Source organism: Gorilla gorilla, chromosome 10 (genome assembly GCF_029281585.2).
Source record: "Gorilla gorilla gorilla isolate KB3781 chromosome 10, NHGRI_mGorGor1-v2.1_pri, whole genome shotgun sequence".
In the NCBI taxonomy this organism is placed as follows: Eukaryota; Metazoa; Chordata; class Mammalia; order Primates; family Hominidae; genus Gorilla; species Gorilla gorilla.
The window spans coordinates 9,906,613-9,934,467 of record NC_073234.2 but is presented as its reverse complement, the minus strand read 5'-3'; the positions used below and the strand labels follow the sequence as shown (position 1 = coordinate 9,934,467).

General features: G+C 35.7%; 1 protein-coding gene across 1 annotated transcript; it reads left to right on the top strand.

Annotated features, from left to right (window-relative positions):
- Positions 1-1,009: 1,009 nt before the first annotated feature.
- Positions 1,010-19,257, top strand: LOC129525778 (MAM and LDL-receptor class A domain-containing protein 1-like). The gene is made up of 3 exons (XM_055357453.1): positions 1,010-1,148; positions 9,873-9,970; positions 19,036-19,257. Exons 1-3 carry the CDS (start codon positions 1,100-1,102, stop codon positions 19,255-19,257), a joined length of 369 nt encoding a protein of 122 aa, XP_055213428.1. The 5' UTR covers positions 1,010-1,099.
- The last annotated feature ends 8,598 nt before the right edge of the window (positions 19,258-27,855 follow it).

Sequence of the window (27,855 nt, the reverse complement as noted above, 5' to 3'; positions counted from 1 at the left end):
GGGTTTTTTAAATTATAGGACTTTAAAAACAATTTTAAATGCTAATATGAATTGTGTACCTTCACAGGGGACGTTGGTATAATAGTCAAATGAAAGAAATTTAAACCAAGGATCTTGTATGATGCATTAATTTTTACTGTGATATTGTCTCCAGATGTCTTTCATGTAAAAAAAAATGTTGGGCCGGGTGCGGTGGCTCACGCCTGTAATCCCAGCATATTGGGAGGCTGAGGCGGGTGGATCACGAGGTCAGGAGATCGAGACCATCCTTGCTAACACAGTGAAACCCCATCTCTACTAAAAATATAAAAAATTAGCCGGGCGTTGTGGTGGGCGCCTGTAGTCCCAGCTACTCGGGAGGCTGAGGCAGGAGAATGGCGTGAACCCGGGAGGTGGAGCTTGCAGTGAGTCAAGATTGCACCACTGCACTCCAGCCTGGGCCTCAGAGCGAGACTCTGCCTTAAAAAAAAAAAAAAGGCAAAAGATAACACCAGCTCAGTTCCGAATATCTAATTTACCTGCAATTCCAAAATGGCTAGGTATTTTTTTTTTGAGAAAGTGTTAGGATAGAATAATAAAATGCATACTGAGATGCTGACCTCAAGTTATTTGTGAGTCCAGAATTAATTTAAACTTCCCCCTTCCCAGTGGATTTTTTTCATTTAAACTACCATCTCAGCAGGTTTATACTGGGCAAGCAAATTAGTTACTCCCTGAAAAGCTTTGGAGTTCCACCTTGCATCATCAAATAAAATGGAGATGGCCAACCAGAATGAAATGTACCAGACTTACAGATGGAAGCATGTGGAAGGGTCATGCCTCACACAGCACCTGAGATATTGTGTGTGACTAGATAAAGGAAAGATATTCTGATCATTAGAGAATATTCACTACCAAGCAGAATAATTTTGCAGGCCTCCTAAGATGATTAGCTAGTGTAGAGCAGTGTTTGCCTGCATGCTCTTCATTTCTCCTCACCTATTTTCTCTTCTACGTGTAACAGCAAAGCATCTCGCCTGTGACTTTGAGTCGGGTTTCTGCGGTTGGGAGCCGTTTCTCACAGAAGATTCACACTGGAAGCTGATGAAACGATTGAATAATGGAGAGCACCACTTTCCTGCAGCTGATCACACAGCAAACAAATCATGGTAGGACATTTTCCTCTTTAAAAAAAAAAATAGTTTTCTTTCTTGCATGTTGTGGAATGATGATACTGTGTATTTTCATTTCTATTCTGTAGACTGTATACATGGAACTCTGGTTTGTCTTGCTTTAAAACCTCCTGACCAAGTTAATAATTGGCGGGTAATTGAGTTCCCTGAAAGGAGCATTGTTTTAATCACCAACATGTTTGTTGTTGCAATTTTTATAAGTTGGGTTAAAGGCATAAAGAGGTGGAAAAGTTTTCTGATCATTTTCTCAAGTTGCCCAGAATCAAGTACAGTAGGCTTGCCTTCTTTTTAGAGCAATCCAATTTTTTCAAAACAGGAAGAAAAATAGTCTAATCTTGTTTCTGGGAACTGAGAACAGAGATTTAGCACTATCTGTGAAATAAATTTACAAATACTTGAATGCAATTTAATCAGTCTTCAGGCTTCTTTATAATAAACAGTCTTATTCTTCCACATATATATTTTTAACCATCATTCCAGTGTTTACATATCATCTTAAAATAGAGGAACCATAACTACCTGTGGTATTCCAATAAGTGTCTGTGAAACTCCAATAAAACAGAAAGGGTTTGTTCTCTTTTCTCTTTTGTTTTGTTCACATTTATCATCGGATGTCATTCCCCATATACGTTAGCATTGTGTTAACTTTACTTTTTAAATGTATATGTTTTAAGTAAAGAGTGTCTCGCCATGTTGCCCAGGTTGATCTCAAACTCCTGGCCTCAAGCAATCCTCTCACCTCAGCCTCCCAAAAGTGCTGGGATTACAAGAGGGAGCCACCACACCTGGCAAACCTTACAATAGCACAACTGTACTTATACTATAGATCATCTTTCAACCTCATTGAACATTATCCTATTTGTTTCTTCTTTCAGACTTCCAAAGAATTATACCAAAAATAAGTATTGATCATATTTTTAATTACAGCCATTGGAAATTGGGGTTGGTGGTAGTGGGTGAGGGTGCTAGGGGATGGGGTGGGAAAATTCAACCATCCATCTGTTGGCTACAACCATAAACCTAGTTAATTGTTTAACAGTGTGGTAAGTTCTTAATTTTTGCTTTTGTGCCATGACTCATTTCTTTAACATTTTGTAGCAGACAAAGTTAAGTTTAAAGTTTAAAATAGAAAAGTTTAAAATCATTGGAACTATGTATTAACAACACATTTTCTCTAAACTCATATAATATTTTACTTCTTTTTCTCTGTTCAAGCCAATTATTAAATACATAGCATAGATGATACCTGGATGCACAAAGATGGATGCCACGATCCCTGCCTTTGAGGTGGTCTCAGTCTGGTAGCTTAAGTAGATAAGCAAGGAATTGCAATCGGTTATGAAGGATGCTTTAAGAGGGATGGAAGGTGATTCAGATGGATTCGAGATGACTTGTTGAAGGAGATGACTCCTGAACTGAGCACTGAAGGGAAATGAAAAGTAGTCAGGAAGCCAGAAGTAAGGAATTACTGAGAGAAGACGGAACCAAAGAGAGGTGGGAGGGATCATGTCCTAATTGGAGGGAAGAATCCCCAAAGAGGGCAGAAAGATGGGAGTAGTTAGGGATGAAAGACGTGTGTGATTGGACAGGGAGAAGAGAACTGATGAAACAGGAGAGGAAGGAAGGGGACTCTAGAGAGTGCTGAGGAATTGGAAATGTGTCTGCAGGATGATGGTGACCCAGGTAGTCATGTTAAAGCATGTGACCAATCAAATTTGCTCTAAAGGGCTGTTCTGTCTGAGATGAGGAGAATGGAGAGGGTGGAAGGCTGGAGTCAAAAAAACATGGATGTGCTGAAGAAATATCAGTGAGAGATGATGAAGGCCTAAGCCAAGGCAGTGATTCTCAAAGGGAAGCTGTGCGGGCAGTGTGTCATGGTGGTCTGATGTGAGCATACCATAAGCAGTTAGGGAAGAGCACGGGCTGCCCAGGGTTCCGACACGATGTTGACACTGCACCCATGTCTAAATATTAGGGTGCTTCAGTTTTATTAGATAGAAAATAGAGAAAAGAAAAGTAGCTTCCCTGTGGAGTTGTCATGAGGATTAAATGAAGTAACACCTGTGAAGGTTTTTCCATGTAGTAAGAGCTCCATAAACATTAATAGATATTTGTTGTCCATTCTAATAAGACTAGGAAAAACACCAGATAAGACAATTAGAAAATATGTTTGTAATTCACCTTTAGTCTTTTGCCATCTTATAATTACTACATAACTATGATTTGCATTAAAAAGATTCTAATAGAGCCCCTGTGTTAGATGTTGAAAGACCCATTCTTTTCCGGTGAGTTGAAGAATAGTGAAAGATAACAATATGACTGATAAAACTAGGGGCAGCTGGTCTCACCCAGAGTGTGAGGGACAAAAACGCAGTCTTTCTCATTTTAGAAAGGGCCAATTAAAAAAAATATATATATATATATCTGGATCACGGGGTCAACATCTCTTTACCCATGATTGCCATGATCAAACCTTAAAGAGAATCAGTAGTGGTTTTAAATTGCAAGTGAGGAGGAGAATTAAAAAAAAATGAAAAAGGACCAGGAAGGGAAAGGAAAGTGAAATGGAAATTTCTGGTAGAGTCAGAGGCAGCCTAATAGTTCCGATATCTAAGAAAGTGGAGTTCTAGTTCATTTTGCTCTTACAGCCTTAAACATATAGATTGCAGCTTTTAAATCTGTCTATCTGTCTATCTATCTATCTATCTATCTATCTATCTATCTATCTATCTATCCATCTAACTAGCTGAGACAGAGTCTCACTTAGTTGCTCAGGCTGGAGTGCAGTGGTGTGATCCATGCTCACTGCAAACTCCACCTCCCAGGTTCAAGCAATTCTCCTGCCTTTTCCTCCCAAGTAGCCGGGACTACAGGTGCACACCACCACGCCCAGCTGGTTTTTTGTTTTTGTATTTTTAGTAGAGCCAGAGGTTTCACCGTGTTGACCAGGCTGGATATGTTGATATTATGTAGTTTTTGTGTGTATGTGTGTAATTAAGCCTCGAATTTCCTTCCTGCCTTTTTTGCTTCGTTTCTACCTTCCTATTCCTACTCTGTTAAATTTCCATCGAAATAGGCAACTCATGTTAATTATGTTCCACTTTTATCTATGCTCATATAGTCACACACAGATATATATATAGTAGATACATACATATTCAAAATTATATGTGTTTCTGTGATTGTTTGTTTTTTAAGAAATATATTATCTTGTAACTATTGTCCCTATCTTCTTACTAAAGATAGCTTATGGCAGTTGCTCCAAGTCATCAAATACTATCTATTTTTTTCATTTTTTGTGATAAAGTATTGGTTAAATGTAAAATTCAACCATTTTAGTGTACAGTTCACTGAGTTCTGACATACATACACAATTGTGTAACCATCACAAAAATGAAGATATAAAACAATTCTATTCCTGCCCAACACATTGTTCTGTGCCATTATGTACTCAATAATTCTCCCACCTCCCACCACTGACACCAATGATCTGATTTCTAGCCCTAGTGTATGCCTGTTCCAGAATGTCTTGAAAATGGAATCATATCATATGTAGCATTTTGATTCTGCCTTCTTTCAATTAGCATAAAGGACTTGAGACTCATCCATGTCGCTGGCTTCAGCCACAATTCCTTCCTTTTTCACTGCTGAATAGTTGGGTCCATTGTGTGGATGAGCCACACTTCATTTATCCACTAACCAGCTGAAGGACACTTAGATTGTTTCCAAATATTGTCAAATATGAGTAAAAACACCATTAAATTTGCATACGTGTTTTTGTCTGGACATAAGTGTTTATTTGGTTTGAGTTCTCTATCCAATGCCTATGTCTGTTTTTGTTTTTGTTTTTGTTTTTGTTTTTGTTTTTTTGCACTCTGGTTGGTGAGAGAACTCTACCATTCCTGACTTTCTGTGACCTTCGGGAAATGTTCCAGCTATTCATTTCAGGTGTTTTTACCCCCAGACTCAGGTAGTTTTCTCCAATCCATGCACATGATCGGTCCTTACATGGCAATTTAGGGAGGACTGTCTGCAGATCTCGGGAGCTTGCTGTCTTTTCAAAGCTCCAGTACCTGAAAGGGGCAGCTGGCACTCTGTCTTATGAATTCTACCCATGTGGGTCTCCCCAAAGCACCGACTCTATCTGTTTCAACTTGAGGAGACTACCACACTCCTGTGTTTCCCCTCTGCACAGGCACCTGGAAACTCTGTCTAGGCAGTAAGCTGTGGGAATTACAGGACTTAACTCATTTGTTTCCCCTCTCTCAGAGATCACTATCCTGTGATCTATCACTATCTTACATTCCCATTGTCCTATATTTGACAGTCCATGCTAAATATGCTTTTTTTCTAATATTTTTCTTTTGCTCATTTAAGACAGAAGATAAAATCCAGTCTGTGATACTGGATTCATGTTTGTTTATTTAGCTAAATTTATTTGATTTGGATATACCATAATGTATCTAGCTATTCCCCTATCCAGTGACATCAATATCATGACGATGTTTCAAATTTATTCTTGTACACATTTCCTCCTGTAGGATACTTTCGATTTTATGCAATAGATAATAACTAGGAGTGAGACTTCTATATTTTTTAAGCAAGATATGTATTTATATTTTCAATAAACATTTATAGATTCATTTACCCTAAAACTTTAGTACTTCAATTTTTAGTGACAAAATGGGACTACTTTTTCCTATTTTCCTACCAGCAAGAGGCATTATAATTCTCTATAAAAATTTCCAATTAATGGGTGTACAATGATTTCTCATATGTAATATTTATTTGCATTTCACTGAAAAATATTTTTTTCAAATGTTTCCAATGTCTCAATTTATTTGGGTTCTTTAATTTTACTAAGTAATATTTTACAGCTTTCGGGGTAGAGATTTTGAAAATCTTTTGCTAGTATTTTCCTAGGTTTTTGTGTTACTTTTAAAGAACTTCTGATTTTGATTATTGCTGACATATAGAAGTGTATTTTTATAGAAAATATTGACCTTGTATCCAGTGGCCTTGCTAATTTTATTTATCATAGCTAGGAACTTATACATATATATTTTATTTTCTAGGATCACAATTATTTTGTCTGCAAATAATGGCAATTTTATTTCCTTTTTTCTAAATATTAACAGTTCTATCTTCCTTTTGTTGTTTTATGTACTGGACAGAATTTCTAGAATGTGTTGAATAGAACTGGTGGTAGCTGCTAGACTTGTCTTATTTCTCTCTCAGAGGAAAAGCTGTCAATAGTTGAACCTTAAGTGCCATGCTTACTGAAAAATTGTATTCTTTATCAGATAAAAATGTTCCCTTCTATTCAAGAGTGTGCTTTTTAAAAAAATTAAGAAATTGAGTGTATGTTAAAAGTTTTCAGTATTTTTCAGCATCTATTATGATATGATTGTCAGATTATCTTTTTTGTCTATAAGGTAAATTGATTTTTTAAATATTAAACCCCTCTTGCACTCCTGAACCAAACCTAACTGGAGTAATTTTATTTATTATTCATTTCTTTATTCTATATGGTAATGCTTGTTTATAACTTTTGCATTTGTGAAAGTTATAGAGACTGGCCTCTAACGTTCTTAAGACATGTAAGGTGTTACTTCTAGGCCAGTGCATTAACAAGGTACCTGTTTTGCAGAAGGTGAGGTCGAGTCAGATGTGAACACTTTAACCCAGGGAGACTATTCACTCTGTCCTTTAATTTTTATATTGTGCTGGTCACATAGCCACTCTGGGGTATGTGGGTGTGTAAGAGTTTTACAATAAACAATTCTGATTACCAGAAGTAAACTCCTTGCCATGACCAGGAATAAAACTGGTAAATTCCACATTTCTCTAACTTGGCTCATTGTTTAGAGCAGGCTGATAGGAAGATAAATCAAGGGACGTGTTCCTAGAAGTCCCTGGGCCTGTGGTCAGAGTCTAGACTCTCTATACCCCTTACCTGCACATATTAATTTTAACGCAATATTGTCAACTTTATAAATATTTGGTTAAAATTATCATAGGATAGCATTTAGCTTCCAAATCAATGGTCAGTAACTTCATATTTTAATTCGATTATCTTTCCATCTAGAAACATGTTATCTCTTTTCATCTAACCAGAGAGTTTGCAGTCTTTCAGAAAGTTTATAATGTTCTTCATATAAATCGTGTCCCTTTTCTGTTAAATTTTATTCCTACATTAAAAAAATTAATTTTGCTATCAGGAGTTGGACATTTCTTGCTGTTTATGTATCTGGAAACTTACTGCTAAGATAAGTAATTGTGTAATATATCTGTTTCCATTTAGCTTACCAAATTTTCTAAATGATACTATAATTATAAAAAATGGAATACTTTGGCTTTCTATTTTTACAATTATATTATTGGTAAAACATGGGAAATTTACTTCTCTTTTTCTATAATGTCTACTAGATATTTTATTTCCTTGACTTCTACACTCACCAGACCTTTAAGATAATATTAGTCTAAGATTATAAATATTGCCTAATATTATCTCTAATTGATAGTTGTGACAGAAATATGTCATTTCCCATTTTAATTAATATTGGTTTATCATTTGCCATTTAGAATGCTATTTATTTTGAGGTTGTTCACTAGTCTTTATTTAATTATTTCCTTTTATTTTACTAAGATTTGTGACTTGAAATTGTTCACTGGTTTTTCATAGTCTTTTCAACATTTAGATAGGATTCTATGACTTGACACTTTCATTTGTTTTTGTAACTGAATATGGAGACCGAGCTCCTAAATTAGACCAAACCTACATTCTTGGAAGGCTCAGATTAATCAAGACACACTATTTTTGGATAACAATTTCAAATTTATTCGACATCATTTTAATTAGAATATTTGTTCCTATGCTCACAAGTGAGATTGCTCTCTAGAGTTTTAAATTTTGTCCTATTTTCATCCATTTTACTAAAAATTAAAGATATTCTGGCAACCTAATATGAATCAGGGAGCTCTCCATATTTTTCTAAGATCTGAGGTTTCTCTAATAATGTTGCAAATATTTGTTTTTTAAAAATTAAATAGGGAGCCAGATGCAGTGGCTCATGCCTGAAATCCCAGCACTTTGAAGGCCCAAGGCAGGAGGATTGCTTGAGGCCAGGAGTTTGAGACTCTGCCCCTACAAAAAAATTTAAAATGTATGTGGTAGTGTGCTCCTGTACACCCAGTGGGAGGCTGAAGCTGGAGGATTGTTTGAACCCAGGAGTTCCAGGCAGCAGTGAGCCACAATCATGCTACTGCACTCTAGCCTAGGTGACAGAGCCAGACCCTGTCTCAGGAAAAAAAAAAAAAAAAGAAAAGAAAATTAAATTTAACTCAGATGTGGGACCATACGTTTCTCTCTAGATTTTCTTTTCATTACTTTTTCAGTTACTTTTGTTGTCTAAACGATTTATTCAGGCCTTTTGCTTCATTTAGATTTTGGCGTCTTAATGTGTACATGTTCTCACCTTCATTAACCAGCTTGTTTGAAATTGTGTATATTCTTTTGAATGACTGGAGGAGTAAGGTCTTTGAATATCGGTTCATTTGTTTTTAGAATTTTGATCATCTTTTTAAAAATATTCATTTGAATTTTACCTAAACCTGAGCATTTTTAGGTGGAAGAATTTTTCAAAATCAACTTTTCCCATTCTTTTCCTTTTTAGGTGAAGCATAGAGAATTTAATGAACTTGTTCGCATGCACTGTTTCCATTACCTGTAATTTGGAATTTGGGGACAATAAACTTTATCTTTCCAAGTAGGTTTTGAGATTTAAAAACAATATAAACTGGGTTCTATTTTTCCCACTCAAAGATGACACTGCTGACTCACATCCTTGGTTGTTTGGTTAAACATGTGATGGAGTCTATAAAATAATACTTTCTAATTCTAAATCCTTTCCTTTGTGTGCAGTCGGCATTGACTTGTATCTAGGAAAATCACTCTCTGAATACGGTATTTTCCAATGAAAATAGTTGGTTTTCCAAATTGCCTATCACTGTGATTATCAAAGGGCAGTATCAGACCTTGACATTGTTGGGTATAGCCTTCCTTGTAAGTCTTCAATATTCAATGAAACTACCCCAGACAGCAGCTCTGAACCTGTGATCTTTTAAGCTGCTGAGAGATGTTATCCCCTGCACATTTGCGATGAGCACATCCGTCGTAGTTAAAATCAAAAAGTGGTGATTTTGTTAATGTTCAGATTAGATCTTCAATTAAGCTTTAATCCCCTCTAGCACAGACAACAATGTCAAACACGTAAGACCCGGGAGAAACTAAAATTCATTCCATAAGCTCATATCCTTCGGTACTTTGTGAAGAAACTAAAAAATAAAGCTCTTGTGGGTATTTCATAAGGGTGTGTTGAATATCTAATTGTCAGCTTAGAAGCTTCATTTAATTTGATGTCAAACTCTATGACATAAATGAAGCCAACAGAAATGTTTGTTTATGTGATTTGGATCAAGAGCTTGTTTTAATTGATTAAATGTTATTTTAGGTATTTAATGTTATACCGGTATAAATGCTATTTGTTATCTACAAACCATAATAGTAAATATGTAAAAAATGTACTTTTCTTTATCTAATTGATAGTTTAGCATGTGCAAGGATAAGATTGTGGAGCAAAGAACAGCTAAGTGTGTAAGAGAACTTGCATCCGTATGACTTTCCCTTTGTTTTTGCAGGATCGTTTATTTATTTGGAGGCACAGCGCTCCCCCGGGGTGGCCAAGCTTGGAAGTCCTGTTCTTACAAAATTGCTCACTGCCTCTACCCCATGTCAGGTAATCAACTGTTCTGAATTTCCACTGGCCATTCTGTGGTTGTAAATCGCTGAGCTTGGGTTACTCTGCTAGTAAATGCCCGCCATGTTTTACTAGCACTTTAATAATGAATTAAGAGATTTACATGCGCTATTTCAACACAAAATGCTATGTCCTTCTAGAAGACCATTTGTAACACATAACTGGCACCATTCTTTTGAGGGCTATTAAAGCTTTCTGTTATTTTATATTCTTTTCACACAGCCATTTCAATAATCTAAAGCTGCGGATACGTGTTGCCAAAATTTTTGGCCAACAATGTACATTGAGAAAAATAAAGTCAGTTAAATAAGTGTTTGTTGAAAGAAAGACAAATGGAAATGATTATATTTACTGAAATTTGAGTTTTTTAAATGAGTCCTCTGGTGCCAGGCAAACACAAACTAAGGAGTGAAATACCCATTTTATTTCAGCAGCATATTAGAGAGGATGGACTAGTTAGACTTGGTTCAAGTCTCTTTTGCCACTTTCTAACTGTGGCTCAGATAAATTGTATATTCCTTTTGAGACTCAGTGTCTACACCAGAAACATACATGATTGTATGGATTAAATGTCAGAGTTTACATTGGAAGCATACACGATTATATGGAATAATGTCAAGGATTAAAATGTGATTAAATAAAGCACCTGGCAAAATATTTGGTACATAGTAGGTAAACAATGTTTGTACCAAACATTGGTATATATGTACCAAATATAATGTTAATTCAGTAAACATAATTCCTTTGCTTTCCATAAAAGTAACACCTAAATCAGAGGTCTGTATTCAGCTTGTCTTATTTTCAGTCCTTTTGAGAGCTCCAACATGCCTCTCGGCCCTTAGGATTTCAGCTAATTTTTTCGTCTTTACTTATCAGAAAATAATGAAGAGATCAATAGTGCCACACAGTAAATTCATTGCCTGTAAGTGTAGTGTTAGAGCAGTTTACTTGGGCATTCCTGGTGATAAATGACATATTATTCCGAGGTATAAACCTAATTATACTTTCAGTTTTGTATAAGTCTAAGTGGGAGTGCCCTGAGTTCTTAATAGTGGTGTCCATAGATACTTTCTTTTAAAGTCCTAAAGATACTTTCTTTTCCTTTCTTTTGTTTTTTTTTTCCCCATTTCTTTGTGAGAATAAGAATTAAAGCAAATGCCTGGTCTCCATTTCCATTTTATCCAAATGCCTTTTACCCATTCCCACCTCTTTATTTTAATTAAATCCTATAATATAGACAGAAAAAGAGAAAGATAGATATAGAGTGTTTTTTTTTTTTGAGGAGAAACTCCAGAAGCACTTCTTCTTTGAAAGTACAAGCTAACTTAGATTTAATTCAAGGTCATACATTAAAGTGATGAGATCACAAATGTTAGATATATAGAAAAAATTGAATGTAAAGGAATATGATGTGTTAATTCTGCCTGCTTTACAGAAATTTGAAGATCTTAAGAGTGTATTAGAAATTCCTATGACTCACCTAGAGTCACTGAGAAATCATATGCATGTATATGATTTTAAAATGTAATCTACCTTTCCCATCATTGTATGCTTCCCGATAGCCATTGATTTGTGGTCACTGGGATTGAGTTTCAGTTTATCATTGTTTCCACTTGAGGACACTTAATTTTTGCTTAAATTGGTAACTTAGTTGGGGTTGGGGTGTTATTTAGGTGGGGTCTCAGTGAAAATGCTGTCATGGACATTTTGGGTGCTTGGTAGTTTATCTCAAAACCAAGGCTTCGATCTCTAAAGGCTATGGATACTGACTTAATGGTTTGCCTTGGTTTTTGAAAAACTGAGACTGTTTCAAGGCGCCACTGCAGACTGCCAGAATAGATATTTGTTTTTCACGCTTTTCTCTATGTGCTTGAATTTTAGGAGTCTTTGAGTTAGCAGGAAGGATATTTGAGTTACCTTGTAATGCTTTCCAGTTTAGGAAGTAGGAGTAGACTGTAGGAGAATGTTATTGATAGTCTGAGATACACATAGCTAAGGTTCTCAGGATTTTTCTAAGACTATAATATGAATTTTTTAATAAGTTTGTGGCAATATGTGATATTTTCTTTTTCTTTCTTTCTTCTTTTTTTTTTTTTTTTTTTTTTTCCTGAGACAGAGTCTCACTCTGTCGCCCAGGCTGGAGTGCAGTGGCGCAATCTGGGCTCACTGCAAGCTCCTGCCTCAGCCTCCTGAGTAGCTGGGACTACAGGTGCCCACCACCACTCCTGGCTAATTTTTTGTATTTTTAGTACAGTCGGGGTTTCACCATGTTAGCCAGGATGGTCTCGATCTCCTGACCTCGTGATTCACCCGCCTTGGCCTCCCAAAGTGCTGGGATTACAGGTGTGAGCCACCGCACCCGGTCGATATTTTCTTACATAAAAGTTACAGAATAAGCAAACAAAACAAATTCTTACCTTCTTGGGTAACTGGAAAATCTAGCCAATCCTCTGAATTGGAACGTATTAATAATAGTGCTTTCATGGAACCAATGTTCTTCATTATAAGGTAGTAGAGTCAAGCAGTGAGATAACCAGTGTGGGGTACTTTGATATGATTAAAGCCTTCATTTTCTGAAATTATATGTTTTTTTTTCCTACATAATCCTAGCGGACTAATACAGTTAAGAACTTTTTCTTTTTTTGAAAGGAATTTAAAGCAAGTTGAGCTTTCTCATGAGTTGCCATTTCTAACAGCACGATTTTAGGGTCATTTTGCATGGATTACCTTGTACTTCATATGTGGCCAACACATGCCATCAGCATGGACAATTGTTCTTGCAGCTAATCATTGTTCAAGATGCGGACTTTAATTTATGCTTCAAAAGTCCTTTCAGCCACTAGTGGAAAATTGGCATTTTTCTTTGAAATACAAGATAGGACAAACAGAACACGAGGAAGCCCAAAGCTATTCTATCTTACTGCTGTTGAAATGCTGTTACTGTTTACAATTAACTAGGAAATGTAAAGTATGAAGGGGATTAATGTGGGTACTAATATTTTCTGAGTTTTCATATTTGAGTTACTGTGTAAGTAACATAATCTCTTACTTTTAGGACTTCACAATTAAATACAGGAAGATGGATAATATGAAGCTTTTGCTTTCAAAGTTAGTTTGTATGTTCATCTATTGATCTTTCTTTTGTTTTTAATTCTCCAACTTGTTTTGCAAGTACATTAATATTCCTTCAGTAAAAGATAATTCATAGATTGTTTTACAAATATGAATGAGAAAGTCAGGACAAAGGTAGTTGAAACCAGAGATAGGTTGGATCCCAAAGTAAAGTTTATGAGGGCCAGCCTCCACATTTGAGTCTGCCAATGCAGAGAGGGCCACATGTGGTTCAGATTCAAGGAAGTAAAGAGAAATAAACAAAACTGAAAATAGTTCTTCTGAGACTTCTCCCGAGTGTTTGCTATATTACCAAAGTAAACATTATACCTACGATTCAACACATATATATTGCTTATCTATTGTGTGTTGATCACAGTCCTCGATGCAGGGAATATAATGACAACAACCTAAACACATGCTTGCTCTAACAAAATGTTGTTTAGTGGGGGATACTGACAGCAATTCAGTGTAAAATGCTGCAAACTACAAGAGGGTGAGTCCAGTATAATAATAACACTCTACAAATCTCTCTCAAAGAGTTTTAAAAGGCCATGTCTTACAATGTCCCCAAAGTAGGACAATGAACTGGAGTCAAAGAACAATTTAGAAAAAAAGTAATTTTGGATCATGTCCTGCAATGGTGCAGTTGTGCTCTATTCCCTGGTCATTGTGTTTAATCCAAAGATCAATGTTAGAATAGCTGATGAATTCTAGAGGAAGCAACAGTCTACAGAGGAAAGGGCGAGCAGGTGCTCTCTCCAATCTGTATATCAAAGCACATAAAGATTAATCATTTAAACGGGAAAAACAGATTCTGTTTTATTGAAGATTCTAAACCTCAACATAAGCTTGTACAGGAAAAGAATGCCCAGGAAAAAGCATAACTGACTAGGAGCCATAAAAATCACTATGGTAATGGTGAGGGATGTGTGTGTGTGTCTGTGTGTTTATGCATGTGATGAATGATCCCCTCTTTCAATATATACTTATTGCCAGCTGAATTTTGAGGAGCTATAGATATCTTAGCTTGTTTTTTTTTTCTTTTCTCCCATTTATTTATTTTGCTTTTTTGGCTATTCTTGTCCTTCTGTATCTTCGTATTCTAGATCTTATAAAGGTGCAGCAAGTGTGGCAATAAGCAGACTGAGGAAGGCATAAAGGGTCTGATGTGAAGCAGAGAAGGCAGAGGTGGCTGAGGGTTTGGAGTAAAATCGAGAATGGCCATGAAGATCTGACCAAGGAGCTCTGAGATTGAGAAGGAATTAGAACAAAGTCCATAGGGAAGTTGAGAAAATTGGCAGAAAATTTGAAGAGGAGGGTTTCAACAGGAGATGATCAAAATTAAAAAAAAAAAAAGAAAGAAAGAAAACAGAAAAATAAGGAAGAATTCATTTTGAACCTCTGAATCATGATCTTGGGTGTCCCAGACTGAAGTATCAGAGAGCCCAAGGTCCCAGAGGCACTGTACAGACACGAGAGCCAATGGAACTAAGACTATCACCCCCTCTCCAGCTTAGGTACTCATCCATATGCAGTAACTGGTGTAAATCACCAGATGTTCTTTCCTTTGGTAGTAAAATATATGATTTAATGTATACATATATATTTTTTAAAAATAGAAATAATTTAAAATCATAAGGATACAATTAAAAATGAAATAATTGGAGCTTCCATTTTTATCTTCAATATTCAGAAAGAACTGTTTGTTGGAAACTTTTTTAACCACATGAAATTCTCTTGAATGCAGTGATTCAAAGTCTTGAATAGTCATACTATATATAAAATCTGCCTTAGTGGAGACCCAATAAAAATAAAAGCAAGCCCTTTTTATTAACATTTTACTTAACTTGTTTTGAATGAAGCAGGCATGCATCAAGAAAATTTCCTTTAAAAATGATCAAGTAGTAAATAAAATTTGAATGTTTGGTGTAATTTTCACTTACATGCTTTGCAGACCTGTTTCATGCAACATTCTGGGATGATGGACAATGTTCCCTATGTTAAGTATAGTAGCTACTAGCTACATAGAGCTATTGAGCATTTAAAACAACTGAGAGGCCGGGCACAGTGGCTCTGGCCTGTAATCCCAGCACTTTGGGAGGCTGAGGCAGGCAGATCACAAGGTCAGGAGATCGAGATCATCCTGGCCAACATGGTAAAACCCCATCGCTACTAAAAATACAAAAATTAGCTGGGTGTGGTGGCACGTGCCTGTAGTCCCAGCTACTCTGGAGGCTGAGGCAGGAGAATCACTTGAACCCAGGAAGTGGAGGCTGCAGTGAGCCGTGATCACGCCACTGCACTCCAACCTGGGCAACAGAGTGAAACTCTGTCTCAAGAACAACAACAACAACAACAAAAACAACAAAAACAAAACCATAACTGAGAAAATGAATTTTTCACTTTGTTTAATTTTAATTAATTTAAATTTAACAGCCACACTATTTTCACAATTTTTTAGTTATGCTCATTATAATTAAATGTTCATTTTCTTTTGCCACTCTTCCTCCAAAAGACTCAAAGGTCCCTAAGGACCTGTAATGCCTTATACATTTTTTTGACATAGAATAGATTATCTTTCTTCCTCTCTTTCCTCTCTCTCTCTCTCTGTTACTTTCTCTATATATATTTCTGAATGTTTATAAGCATTTACTGACAGTCTTCTCATTTCTTTCTTCTTTTTTTAATGCAATTAACTGAATACTTAGAAAATACAAATTACTGTAATAAATTCTGTGAGGAATTTATGACACGTTTCATGATTTGGAGTTTAAGGTTTAGTGTTCTGCTACCGGCATGTACCAGGTTGAGAGGCACAGAGTTTCCATACTTGAGTACTACTAATGTGAAGTCACAGCTTGTATCAATAACTTAAAATTGATCATTAGAGAAATTCAAATCAAAACCACAATGAGATATCATCTCACACCAGTCACAATGGCCATTATTAAAATGTCAAAAAATAACATGCCGGCAAGGTTGTGGAGAAAAAAGTATGCTTATACACTGTTGATAGGAGTGTAGATTAGTTCAACCATTGCAGAAAGCAGTATGGCAACTCCGCAAAGAGCTAAAAGCAGAGCTACTATTCCACCCAGCAATCCCATTACTGGGTACATATGCCTACAGTACTAGAAATTTTTCTACTGTAGGTCAGGTGCAGTGGCTCACGCCTGTAATCCCAGTACTTTGGGCAGCTGAGGTGGGTGGAGTGCTTGAGTCCAGGAGTTTAAGACCAGTCTGGGTAACATGGTGAAACCCTCATCTCTACTAAAAATTTTTAAAAAAATTAGCTGGGTGTGGTGGTGCAAGCCTGTAGTCCTAATTACTGAGAAGGCTGAGGTGGGAGAATTACCTGAGCTCAGGAGTTTGAGGCTGCAGTGAGCCGTGATCATGTCACTGCACTCCAGCCTGAACAACTGGAGTGAAACCCTGTCTAACAAAAAAAAAAAAAAAAAAGACATCATTCTATCATAAAGATACATTCACATGTATGTGAATGGTCATTGCAGCGCTATTTACAATAGCAAGGATATGGAATCAACCTAGATGCCCATCAATGACAGATTGGTTAAAGAAAGGGTGGTACATATGTACTGCGGAATATGCAGCCATAAAAAAAGAACAAGATCATGTCTTTTGTGGGAACATGGATGGAGCTGGAGGCCGTTATCCTTAGCAAACTAACACAGGAAAAGGAAACCAAATACCGCATGTTCTCACTTACAAGTTGGGAGCTAAATAATAAAAACAATGAACACAAAGAAGGAAACAACAGACACGGGGGTCTACTTTAGGGGGGAGGGTGGAGGAGGGAGAGGAGCAGAAAAGATAACTATTGGGTACAATGCTTAGTACCTGGGTGACGAAATAATCTATACAAGTCTCCGTGACACGTGTTTGCCTATGTAACAAATCTTCACATGTACCCCGAACCTAAAATAAAAGTAAAAAGGAAAAACAATGAATTAAAAAAATTTGTGGGCTGTATCAATAACTTTTGTTCAGTGATTTCACCCTCAAAAATTCAAAAGATAATGGGACATTCCTTGGTATTTAATAACTTAAGAATTTAAGTCTGCATAATGCAAATTCTATAAAAAAAGTAAATTAAATATAAGTTCTGAGCTCTTATCCCATTGACCACGGATCCCGTTGGCATTTATACTTAATACACTATTAAAATAACTTCACACTGGTGACGTACTGAGTGACAGTTTGACAGCTCAAAATTCTGATGGGACATGCACATCTCTTGTACAACTAGGTTTAAAGCTCTGTTTTGCATATTTACAAGCTTGGGACATAGTGAAATTTACAGCAGGGATCTAAAATGTAATCGCAGTTGAGAAACATGAATCCTCTCTTTCCATGGAATTTAATTAAACATTTCCATTATTTTTGTTTCTAACTCACCTGTCAAGGTGTGAATTAAGGTAAGCACAGTAATAAAATCTGAAATGAAATAAACAATCAGAATTTTTAAATCAGGTGGTCACAATTAAGTAGACATTGATAAAAATGTGTACCAAATAGATGCTTGGTGTTTTAAAATGAACATTTTTTTAAAAAAGCATTTAAAACTTTTTTTTTGGTCAACATTCATCACTGGAATTGGGTCCCAACAGTGAAATACATGGCTTGCCTATATATACACTAGTATCTGTCCATGTATCAGTATAAAAGCACAATGATGAATGGGAAAACATCTTTAAAAAAGAATTTAAAATATAATGAACTTGAAAAAATGTCACTGAATCTAAAGAGAAGTATTCCACTTTTGTGAGACCTCATCTTTAAATGTTGGGTTTTTCTTTAAAACATACAGCCTTAGGACCTGTTATATGATAATGAGAAGAAGCAAAAAAATTTGACTGCAGCGTACCTGAACTTGTTTTAATGGAGGTTTTGTGGGCATATTTTACAGAATGAATCATCCAGACAACATTGAGGGAATTAATTTTTGCCTCACACAGCTCCAGGTACTTAGAAAGTGGTCAGTAAATATTGGTTGAATCAATAACAGTACGCAATTTCATGTTAGGGCTACTGCTATCAGCACCTGGCATAATCCTCTCTATTCTCTTCACTATGTAGTTAAGCCATCAAACCTTTAGATTGTGTCATTATTGATGGTGAATAGGAAGTGAAACGATTAAGCCTCCCTACCCTCAAAGAATGTTGTCTTACTTGGCTCAATTATTGATGAACAGTATCCTGTGAGCTTCCCCGTTATTTGTTAATGCTACCACAGAGACTAAATTGATATAAAGTATTAATTACAGTTTTTAAAATTAACCTAAGAAAATAATTTTTAAGGAAAGTTTTTCTTGTTTGAAACATCAAGTTTGTATAGTAATACTTGATTTTGTAACGTTGAGTCTCAACGTGTACCTCTCATATTTGTAAGAAGCCAGAGAGAAGGATTCTGGAAACTTCCATGGAAACAGTGGTACTGCCCATGACTGGGTTACACATCTGGGGGAAAGGAGAATTGAGAAGATTATATTTAACACAGAAGTTGTTTGGAATATATATATATATATTTTGTTGTTGTTGTTGTTGTTGTTGTTGTTGTTTGTTGTTGTTGTTTTGTTTTGTTTTGTTTTTTGAGATGGAGTCTCGCTCTTGTTGCCCAGGCTGTAGTGCAATGGCGTGATCTCAGCTCACTGCAACCTCCCCGCCTTCTGGGTTCAAGCGATTCTTCTACCTCAGCCTTCCCAATAGCTGGGATTACACGCATGCACTACCACACCCGGCTAATTATTTTGTATTATTAGTAGAGATGGTGTTTCATGCCTGTAATCCCAGCACTTTGGGAGGCCGAGGCAGGCAGATCACCTGAGGTCAGGAATATTTCAAATTATAGGAAAAACTACCAGAGACAGGTCAATGGAATATTTATATCATTGAAAACATGTTTTCAACAGGTGCAGTTTTGGTATCATTTGTCTCAACATTCAAATCTCTCAGTTTTTACAAGAACGTCTCTAGATGGAAACTTGCAAAAGCAAGGCAAAATAATCATATTCTCCGAATCTCAGTGGAGCCACGCAAAAATTGATCTCATTGCAGAAGCGGGAGAATCTACTCTACCTTTTCAGGTAAGCACATACGAAATTAATACAACTCAACAGAAGACACTTATTTAATGCTAATCCTTTCAGATAACAATATAACACACATAGCTCATAACTTTTCAGGTGAGCACATATGAAATTAATACAATGCAACAGAAGACACTTATTTAATGCTAATCCTTTCAGATAACAAAATAACACACGCAGCTCATGAATTTATTCAACATTAATGAAGCAAACACATTCAGAGATCAAACACATGATCTGTGATGAGTAGAGAGGTTGTTTTGACTATGCACTTAAGACATGTGTAGAATAGTAGCAAAAATGGAGATAAGAAATGAATAAGATGGCAGAGAGAAGAGTAACTTAAAATCATTTCTAAGTGAAGACATTGGATTATATGATGTAGTGAAAAAAAGTCTGACGTGGGCTGTAATATTTTAATCCTATTGCCTCACTTTCTGCTGCCTGGTAACATTGAGAATGTTATCCACCTTTGGGAACTGGAGGACATTATACAAAGTGAAATAAGCCAGGCACAGAAGGACAAATATGGCAGGTTCTCACTCATGTGTGGGAACTAAAAAGTTGATCTCATGGAGGTAGAGAGGAGAATGGTGGTTACTAGAGGCTGAGAAATGTGGGGAGGAGGAGGTTAGGAAGGGAGGTTTGTTAATGGTTAAAAAATGTAGTTAGTTAGATAGAAGAAATAAGCTGTAGTGTTTGATAGCACAGTAGGGCAATTATAACAAGTTATTGTGTATTTCAAAATATTTAGGGGATAAGATTTGGAGCGTTCCCAACACAAAGAAATGAGAAGTGTGTGAGGAGATGGTATCCCAATTACCTTTATTTGATAGTGACACATTATATGCATGTATCAAAATATCACATTTACCCCGTAAATATGTACAACTACTATGTATTAATAAAATATAATAATAAAAGAAGGCAATTGTATCTTGTCAAATGGGTGTTCTAATTTCTACCTTCCTGTATATAAGTCTTCTGGATGACATTTGAAAAGAGCTATTTTGGAAACTAGATTGGATGGAGTGGAATATGGTGGAAAGCACACTGTTTTGGAGTCAGTGGTCTGAGTTTTAGTCTCTGCTCTGCTCATTGGTTGCTAAGTGACTGTGTAAATATTGTCTTTGTGCATCAAATTTCCTAATGTGTGAAAACCAGTGATGATAAAAGCAATACTCCAGGGGAGTCTGAATATTAAAGATAATATAGCTAAAATGGCAGCCATGAACATGGGCTCTGGAAACTTGGGTTCAAGTTAAAGGGTTGGGGGTGGTGGCTCATGCCTGTAATCCCAGCGCTTTGGGAGGCTGAGGCGGGTGGATCACGAGATCAGGAGATCGAGACCATCCTGAGTAACACGGTGAAACCCCACCTCTACAAAAAATACAAAAAATTAGCCGGGTATGGTGGCACGTGCTTGTAGTCCCAGCTACTCTGGAGGCTGAGGCAGGAGAAGCACTTGAACCTGGGAGGTGGAAGTTGCAGTGAGCCGACATGGCGCCACTGCACTGCAGCCTGGGCAACAGAGTGAGACTCCATCTTAAAAAAACAAAAACAAAAAAGTGTATGATTATAGGGAAGTTACCGAAGCCCTCTATGCCTCTTTCATTAGTGGGGTGTGAGGATAATAGTTGGGGATTTAAGGTCATCTCATCCTCATTTCTGAACAAATTGAGATAAATATAGAGGTTAAACAGGTAGAGGATACATATTTTGGAGCAGATGGCTTTAGAATGTAGAGTCACTTATTTAAAATAATGCTTTATCTTAGAATAAATAGAATTACCCAGAGGACATTGACTGTGCTGGAGAAATATAGAGCTCATACTCTAGGCAAAGTCTCTTACCTTTAGCCAGAGATAATATCAGTGTGCATGCCTCCTGAGGACAGGCTGGCTCCCAATAGTGGGTGTTGAATGGGAGAAGAGGATGAATCGAGCTCCCCCAGGTTACTCTTCTAACTTCACAGTCAGGTAAATCTTCCTCCTCCCACGGAGTGAGGGGTAAGTAACAGCAATGTTACTACAGTGAACCACCTCCCCATGAAAGCAGGAAGACTAGGGCATAAGCATCAGCTGTAATCAATTACTGTTCTCTACTTTATACAGTTATTGTGAGGATTATATGGTGTATACTTGTAAAGCACATGGAAGCAAATCTGGCACAAACACATAATTCAGCTGTTTTTATTGCTGTAGTTATTCCTTGGATATTGTCTGGAAATAGTAGACACTCAATAAATCTTAGTGTTCTCTGTTTTATAAAGGGAATTCCCGCTTGATCAGAACTCTAGGCTTGATCATTAAAGGCTTTTTTACTCAGTGAAGGTCCCCAACGTCCCTTCTCAAAGATCAATTTATTCTATTCTCATATTTAATGGACAAAGACATCATGAATACTAGCAGCTCTTAATTGGGAAGCATTTGACACAAAGGCTGGTCATGGAATCATTTTGGTGTCAATCTCCATTGCAAGGAGCAGGGCAATGAAATCAGAACAATTTGATCTTTTGCCTCCTGCATTTATATTCTATAGAAAATTGTTTTCATTCGGTTTGCTTTCAGTTAGAATGAAACTCACCAAGAAGATCGTTCAGAGTTTGTCATTAATTGACATATTGAGAAGAAAATAGAATGTCCTTTCTAGCAGTAAGTAATTTAGAAATATGAGTTCAAACACATGCCATTTCTGTCTACAGCTGGAAGCTCTCATGGACCCATCAGCATTACTGAAGAGTTTCAGTGAATGCAATTTTTGTTTTCTCTTTAATGTTCTCCTTTTTGGATATAGTAATGGTTTTGCTTTGCAGTGCAAATGGAGACTATCCCTTATTATCTGGGGGCATATTAACTAGTTTGTAGATGGGCAGTGGTTTGGTTAGATTCTGTGATTTGACTGCAATGGATGTGTGAGGGTTTCTAACCCAGCCCTGCTCCTCCCTCTCCCTTCATCCCCCTGCTGGTGGCTCAGCACCTTGTGTTGCTTTTTCTCTCCAATCAGCCTCAATGCTGAGTTCTTTCGAGGCCTCAGTCACATTGAATTCACCCCAGAGAAGCTAAGACTTTTCCTCTGTGCCTCCCCACTTAATCTGCCTATGAGTTGGCTACAGCACACATTTATTTTGGAAGCTACAGATGAGTAAAAGAAAAATAAGAAAAAAAATCCCCTCACATTTCACTCTCAAGAAGCCCATGACAGCCCTATAATATCCAATCAGCAATTTAGAAAATTAAGTTTGGAAAGCAATAAGCTTTTTAAAAATGAGTTTAGAGGCAAAACCCAAGCTGCCCTGAACCACTGTGAGGCCTTTAGACAGCTGATTTCATGATAGGTTTGATTATACAGTGCTGCCCCCAATCTCCCAGAGGGTGTCATGTAATAAACACTCTCGGTGTTATGTTACCATTCTCAGCTCTGAGCTATTCGCATTTCAAAACTCATCTGGCCCCAGAGACTTCAGATAAGGAACTGTGGACTTGCATTGATGTTCTGCTGTGAATCAGTCTGGATTTTATACATACACAATATATAAAAATAGATACACTTGCACAGATACATACATGGTAATATTTAATCCATGAGTATTGCATATATTTACTATTAAATATTTCTAACTAGTAGTTAAAACAGAGAGAAACAAATACCTAAATACAGCTCAGGATTAACTAATGTTAACATTTTGTTTGCTTATAATGTTAAAGTTTGTTTGCTTATGAAGATGCAACTTTTGTCTTCCTTGTATCTTTCTCCATCCCATTTCTTATCCTCTGCAGAAAAAAAAAGATGCTAATATTATGCTGGCTTTAACCTGATTTCTCTGAGTGTATTTTTAAAGATATGAAAATATACATGAGGATTCTAGCTAGGTACAGTTCTACTTTGTTCTTTTATCGACAACAAATGAAAAAGATATTCTACCTACAAATAGTTAATCTAGCTTTTTAAATATTCAAATATTTAAAGTTTGTCTTCTTGGATATAGGCTAGGATTTAAGATTAGTAGCCTGAATCATTTAAGGGTGACCTTAGTCATTGTCTAGCTTTCAGTTCCACGTGACTAAGCTCTGAACATATTTATACAGTACAGTGTAATCCAGTCCAAATATTGGAAAGAAGAAAGACATCAAATCACGTGACCTCTGTGTTCCCTTTTAGCCATGAAATTCTGATTCAGTGTGGTTCTTTTGATGTCAATTGTAGACAGTATAACACAATACAGATTGCTTTGGGTTTCATAGCTAATAAGCACCCCTAGTTAGGTAGGGCATTTGCTATTCCTGCTGGCAAATAATTAGGTTTACTGTTTTCTCTGTAAGAACAGCAAATTAATGACATTTCAATATTCCCTCTATTTCTTGTGAGAGTTTATTGGAAAAATTTAGGTAAAAGAGTTAATAGTATTTTTCAAATCTGTTTTAACTTGGCCTGCTCACTTGCTATGTTCAGCTTTTCACACAAATAGATTCTTTTAATATTTCTTTTCCCCCCAACTGTTGTGCTGTTTTAGTATCTCAAGGTGGCACTTTTTCTGAGTAGTCCATTGATTTCAAGTTGCTCTACTTTCTTCGAGCTTCCCATTAAAATGTAATTGTATCATATTTTAGATTTCATTTTGAAATGAACTTTTGTGAAATTTCACACAATGATGGATACGATGTTCTCTCTTTATCGGAGTCAATGATATAAATCAATAACAATTTCCTGACATTATTTGACGATTCAGTGAAGGGTAGGATTCATAACACAAAAGTAAAAGGTGATCGAGTCTCCATAAAGTTGCTGTGTCCTTGGCCTGCTTAATCTAGAGCTGCATGAAATCTTGTTTCTCCAGACAGCCCTATTCTGCAGCATCCACTAAAGCCCAGTTATCTCTTTATTTCATTAGAGAGATGCAGGATAGTATAATCATTAATGGCTCAGCTTACGTATTTTTCTTACTTGACATGTGACATTCAACCAATTACTTCTATTCTCTAATCTTCTGTTTCTTTCACCTTAAAATAAGACGAAAATAGCATCATCTTCACAGGATTAAAACAAGTGAATGTGACTGGCATATAGTAAGTGCTAAATAAAAGGTGGCTGCTGCTCTTATTATTGATACCATCATCATTCTTCAAAAATTAATATATTCCTACTACTCTCTACTCCTTCTTACTATATCTCTATTTTCTCTTGGATTCATATTCATTTTTTGCTCCTGTTATTTTTTTTGAAAACAAGATTTCTATGTTAATTGCGTATTTGTCTGGAAAAGCACCTGAGTTTTGCACTTGTAAAAAGTAATCACTAGATTATGAACATTTATGAATTTTTGTGGTTCCTAAAAGCAAGAAATTATTTTGTTCATAGAAGGAATAATATAATTGAATAAAACAAAAATCAACAAGATCCCAAAAAATAGTTTTAGAAGAGTGAGTCATCTAATTCAATTTAAAATGTAAATTATTCAATTACCTTGAGAATCTTATCAAATGAGGTTTTCACTCTTCCTCCATCTGTGGTTGAAACAGCTCTTCTGAGTGACCTCTTTCTCACTTACTGATTACCAATTGATGCTGACTGTAGTTCTGAAAGGGAATTGGTCACAACATTTTATATTTATATATATATGTATATATATACACACACATATATATACACACACACATACATATGTGTCTATGTGTGTATATAAATACACACACATATATATGTGTCTATGTGTGTATATAAATACACACACATATATATGTCTATGTGTGTATATATATACACAAATATATATGTGTGTATGTGTGTGTATATATACGTATATACACGTATATATACGTATATACGTATATACGTATATATACGTATATACGTATATACGTATATATACGTGTATATACGTATATATCATATAATATATGATATATATACACATATATGTGATATATATATCATATATACATATATGTATATATATATATCAGTTTGGTTATATATATACATATATACACATATATACACACATATACATATATACACGTATATACGTATATATGATATATATCATAATATATGATATATACATATATGTGATATATATATCATATAATATATGTATATTTGCATATATATGTGATATATATATCATATATACATATATGTGTATATATATGTTTGGTTATGTATATACATATATACACATATATACACATACATATATATACATATATACACATATATACATATATATATATGTATATGTATATGTATATATCAGTTTGGTTAAAACCAGCAATAAAAAATAGGAACAGCCAAGGTGATTTTGAAACCATGAGATGGTCATTATTTACAGGTGTAACAGACATTTTTTGAAGGAAGTAATTGCTTGTATTTTAAAATTCGTATGATTTTAATTAATGGTAGAATTACAATTTCTAATTGTATAATTATGAATTTAACTATGTAGAAGTAAGCAAGCAAAATATAGATGACCTAATATTAGTTTTATTTGGCTTTTGAAGTTGGATTTATCCTTCCATTTTAATATGAATATCTAAAGGAACCTGGTGGGTCCCTTCAGGTAAAATAATGTAACCACATTTTAAAGACTACCTCAGGATTTTACTTCACCTCATCCCAGGGCCCACCCATTCCATTCAAATAATGTGAGTGTGTACCTCTTTAGGAGCATAGAGAAGTGCCTCAAACTGTCGGGTTTTTTTTCTCCAGTTTTCTCTGAGTAGCACAGACCTTCAAATATGATGGTCAACAAATGCTTGTCTAATGAGTCTGAAGAATTAAACATCTATTTTAATTGACATCAATGCAAGATGTATTATAATAATGAATATAGAAAAACTCTTTCAAAAGTTAAGCTGTCCAAAAAAATCACAGTCACTGAATGGTATTAAACACAATATATTTCTAAAGTACAATACTTGTGTATATTTTACCAAGATCCTTCTTCAAAACCTATGTTATTTTCTGCCTCTGGAATGAAGGCTAAATTTCTTAGTTTAAGATTCTACAGAAATCATCTCTAATCAGAATCTTAAAAAAATATTATGTACATCACATTAAAATATCAAAAATTGCAAATAAAGCAACAGTCCCTGCTGACCACCCTCATCACCCACCATAGATTTTATCTTGAGTATCTTTAGATACCAGTTTAGTTTTACTTCCAGTCCATTTTCTATTTACTTAATATGTATAAATGTACCACATATACTTGGAAATCTAAACCATTTTATGTTTTCAGCCTAAGTAATATTATACTATAATATTTTTCTGTAACTTAATTTTTTTACTCCAAAACAGATGTTGAATTTCTTTCCATAATGACACATGGCGATAGATATTATTTTTAACTGGTATAGTATTTCTCACTATTGATTGATTCATTCACATGTAAATTCTTTCCTGTCATTTGTCATCAAAACCAGCACTGAAATAAGCATTGCTGCACTAGCCTTCATGTGTGTACCTTTGAGTGTCTCACTAGGATAAATGCCAAGAAATTAACTCAATTTTTATAGTCTATGCAATTTTTCTTTTTAACAAATGCTATCTAGTTTCTCTCCAATTGAGCTGTACCAACTCATGGAATTTTCCTCTCCATCTATTATCTGATTAATTTGTTGTTCTCTTAAAATCTTATACTCCGTTAACACCCATCAACATTTTCTAAACACACCATACACTTTCTCATCTCTGTGTTTTTGCTGCGATTGCTGCCTCAGTTTCTCGAGGTAAAATGTTTTGCCTAACAAAATTTGGTATCATGGAGGCTTACTATTACTTCTCCACCAAATCTTTTCCCAAACTCTCATTATTGGCAGAAATAATGAAGTGTCTTCTTTGAGTCTCCTAGTATCTTATACTTATTTCTTATACAGCATTTATGATGTAGGGTAGTGAATGTATCATACGAAGTGTAGGAGAGGAAAAGTAATACCGTTTCCTCACTCATCACAAGGGACATAGCTGGAACCCCTATAACAAAAGAGAGGTTAAAAAGAAAAAAAATAACAAATTTATTAACATTTTATGTGACATAGGGGCCTTCAAAAACAAAGGCCTGAAGACCAGGGAAAACTCTCTATGTTTATGCTTAAGTTCAACAATGAATGGACAATCATGAAGAAATACAAATGGACAGAAAGAATATGATCTCATTGTAAAAACTTGGAGAGAACTCAGCAAAGATCTTTATGGGCCTCTCTGTGTAGTGTTTCTTTCATCCAGGTATAGATAGGGTAGGACAGCAGTTAAATGAGGTTCTTATGACCTATTTTGAGGAGAAGTAAGCCGGATAATTCCTTTATGGCTGGCTCTCACAAAGGAAAGAGAGGGGAAGACAGAGAGGGACTCCAAGGCGCTATATTTTGGGACAGCATGTTCTGACTCCAAGGTGCTGTATTTTGAGATAGCATGTTCTGAGCCCTGGCACAAGTAAATTTAATGATCCTTGAGATTGGAGACCCTCCTTGATAGGATAGAAATGTACCTTCTGTCTGTGTCCTGGACTGGTGGTCCACTATGCAGGTTCATAAGATTCCTGGCATAAATTACTTCTTCCTTTCCCTCCTTTCTCTCTCTCTCTTTTTTTCTTCTTGGAATAACAACATAATATGAGTAATTAACAAGAAAGAAAACAAATTA

What these genes read in the sequence shown, in the direction of transcription:
- LOC129525778 (XM_055357453.1), top strand. Translation starts at nt 1,100, where the DNA reads ATGGAGAGCACCACTTTCCTGCAGCTGATCACACAGCAAACAAATCAT. An exon ending in CACACAGCAAACAAATCATG is followed by an intron (nt 1,149 to 9,872) that starts GTAGGACATTTT and finishes TTGTTTTTGCAG; the next exon opens with GATCGTTTATTTATTTGGAG. An exon ending in CTGCCTCTACCCCATGTCAG is followed by an intron (nt 9,971 to 19,035) that starts GTAATCAACTGT and finishes TGTTTTCAACAG; the next exon opens with GTGCAGTTTTGGTATCATTT.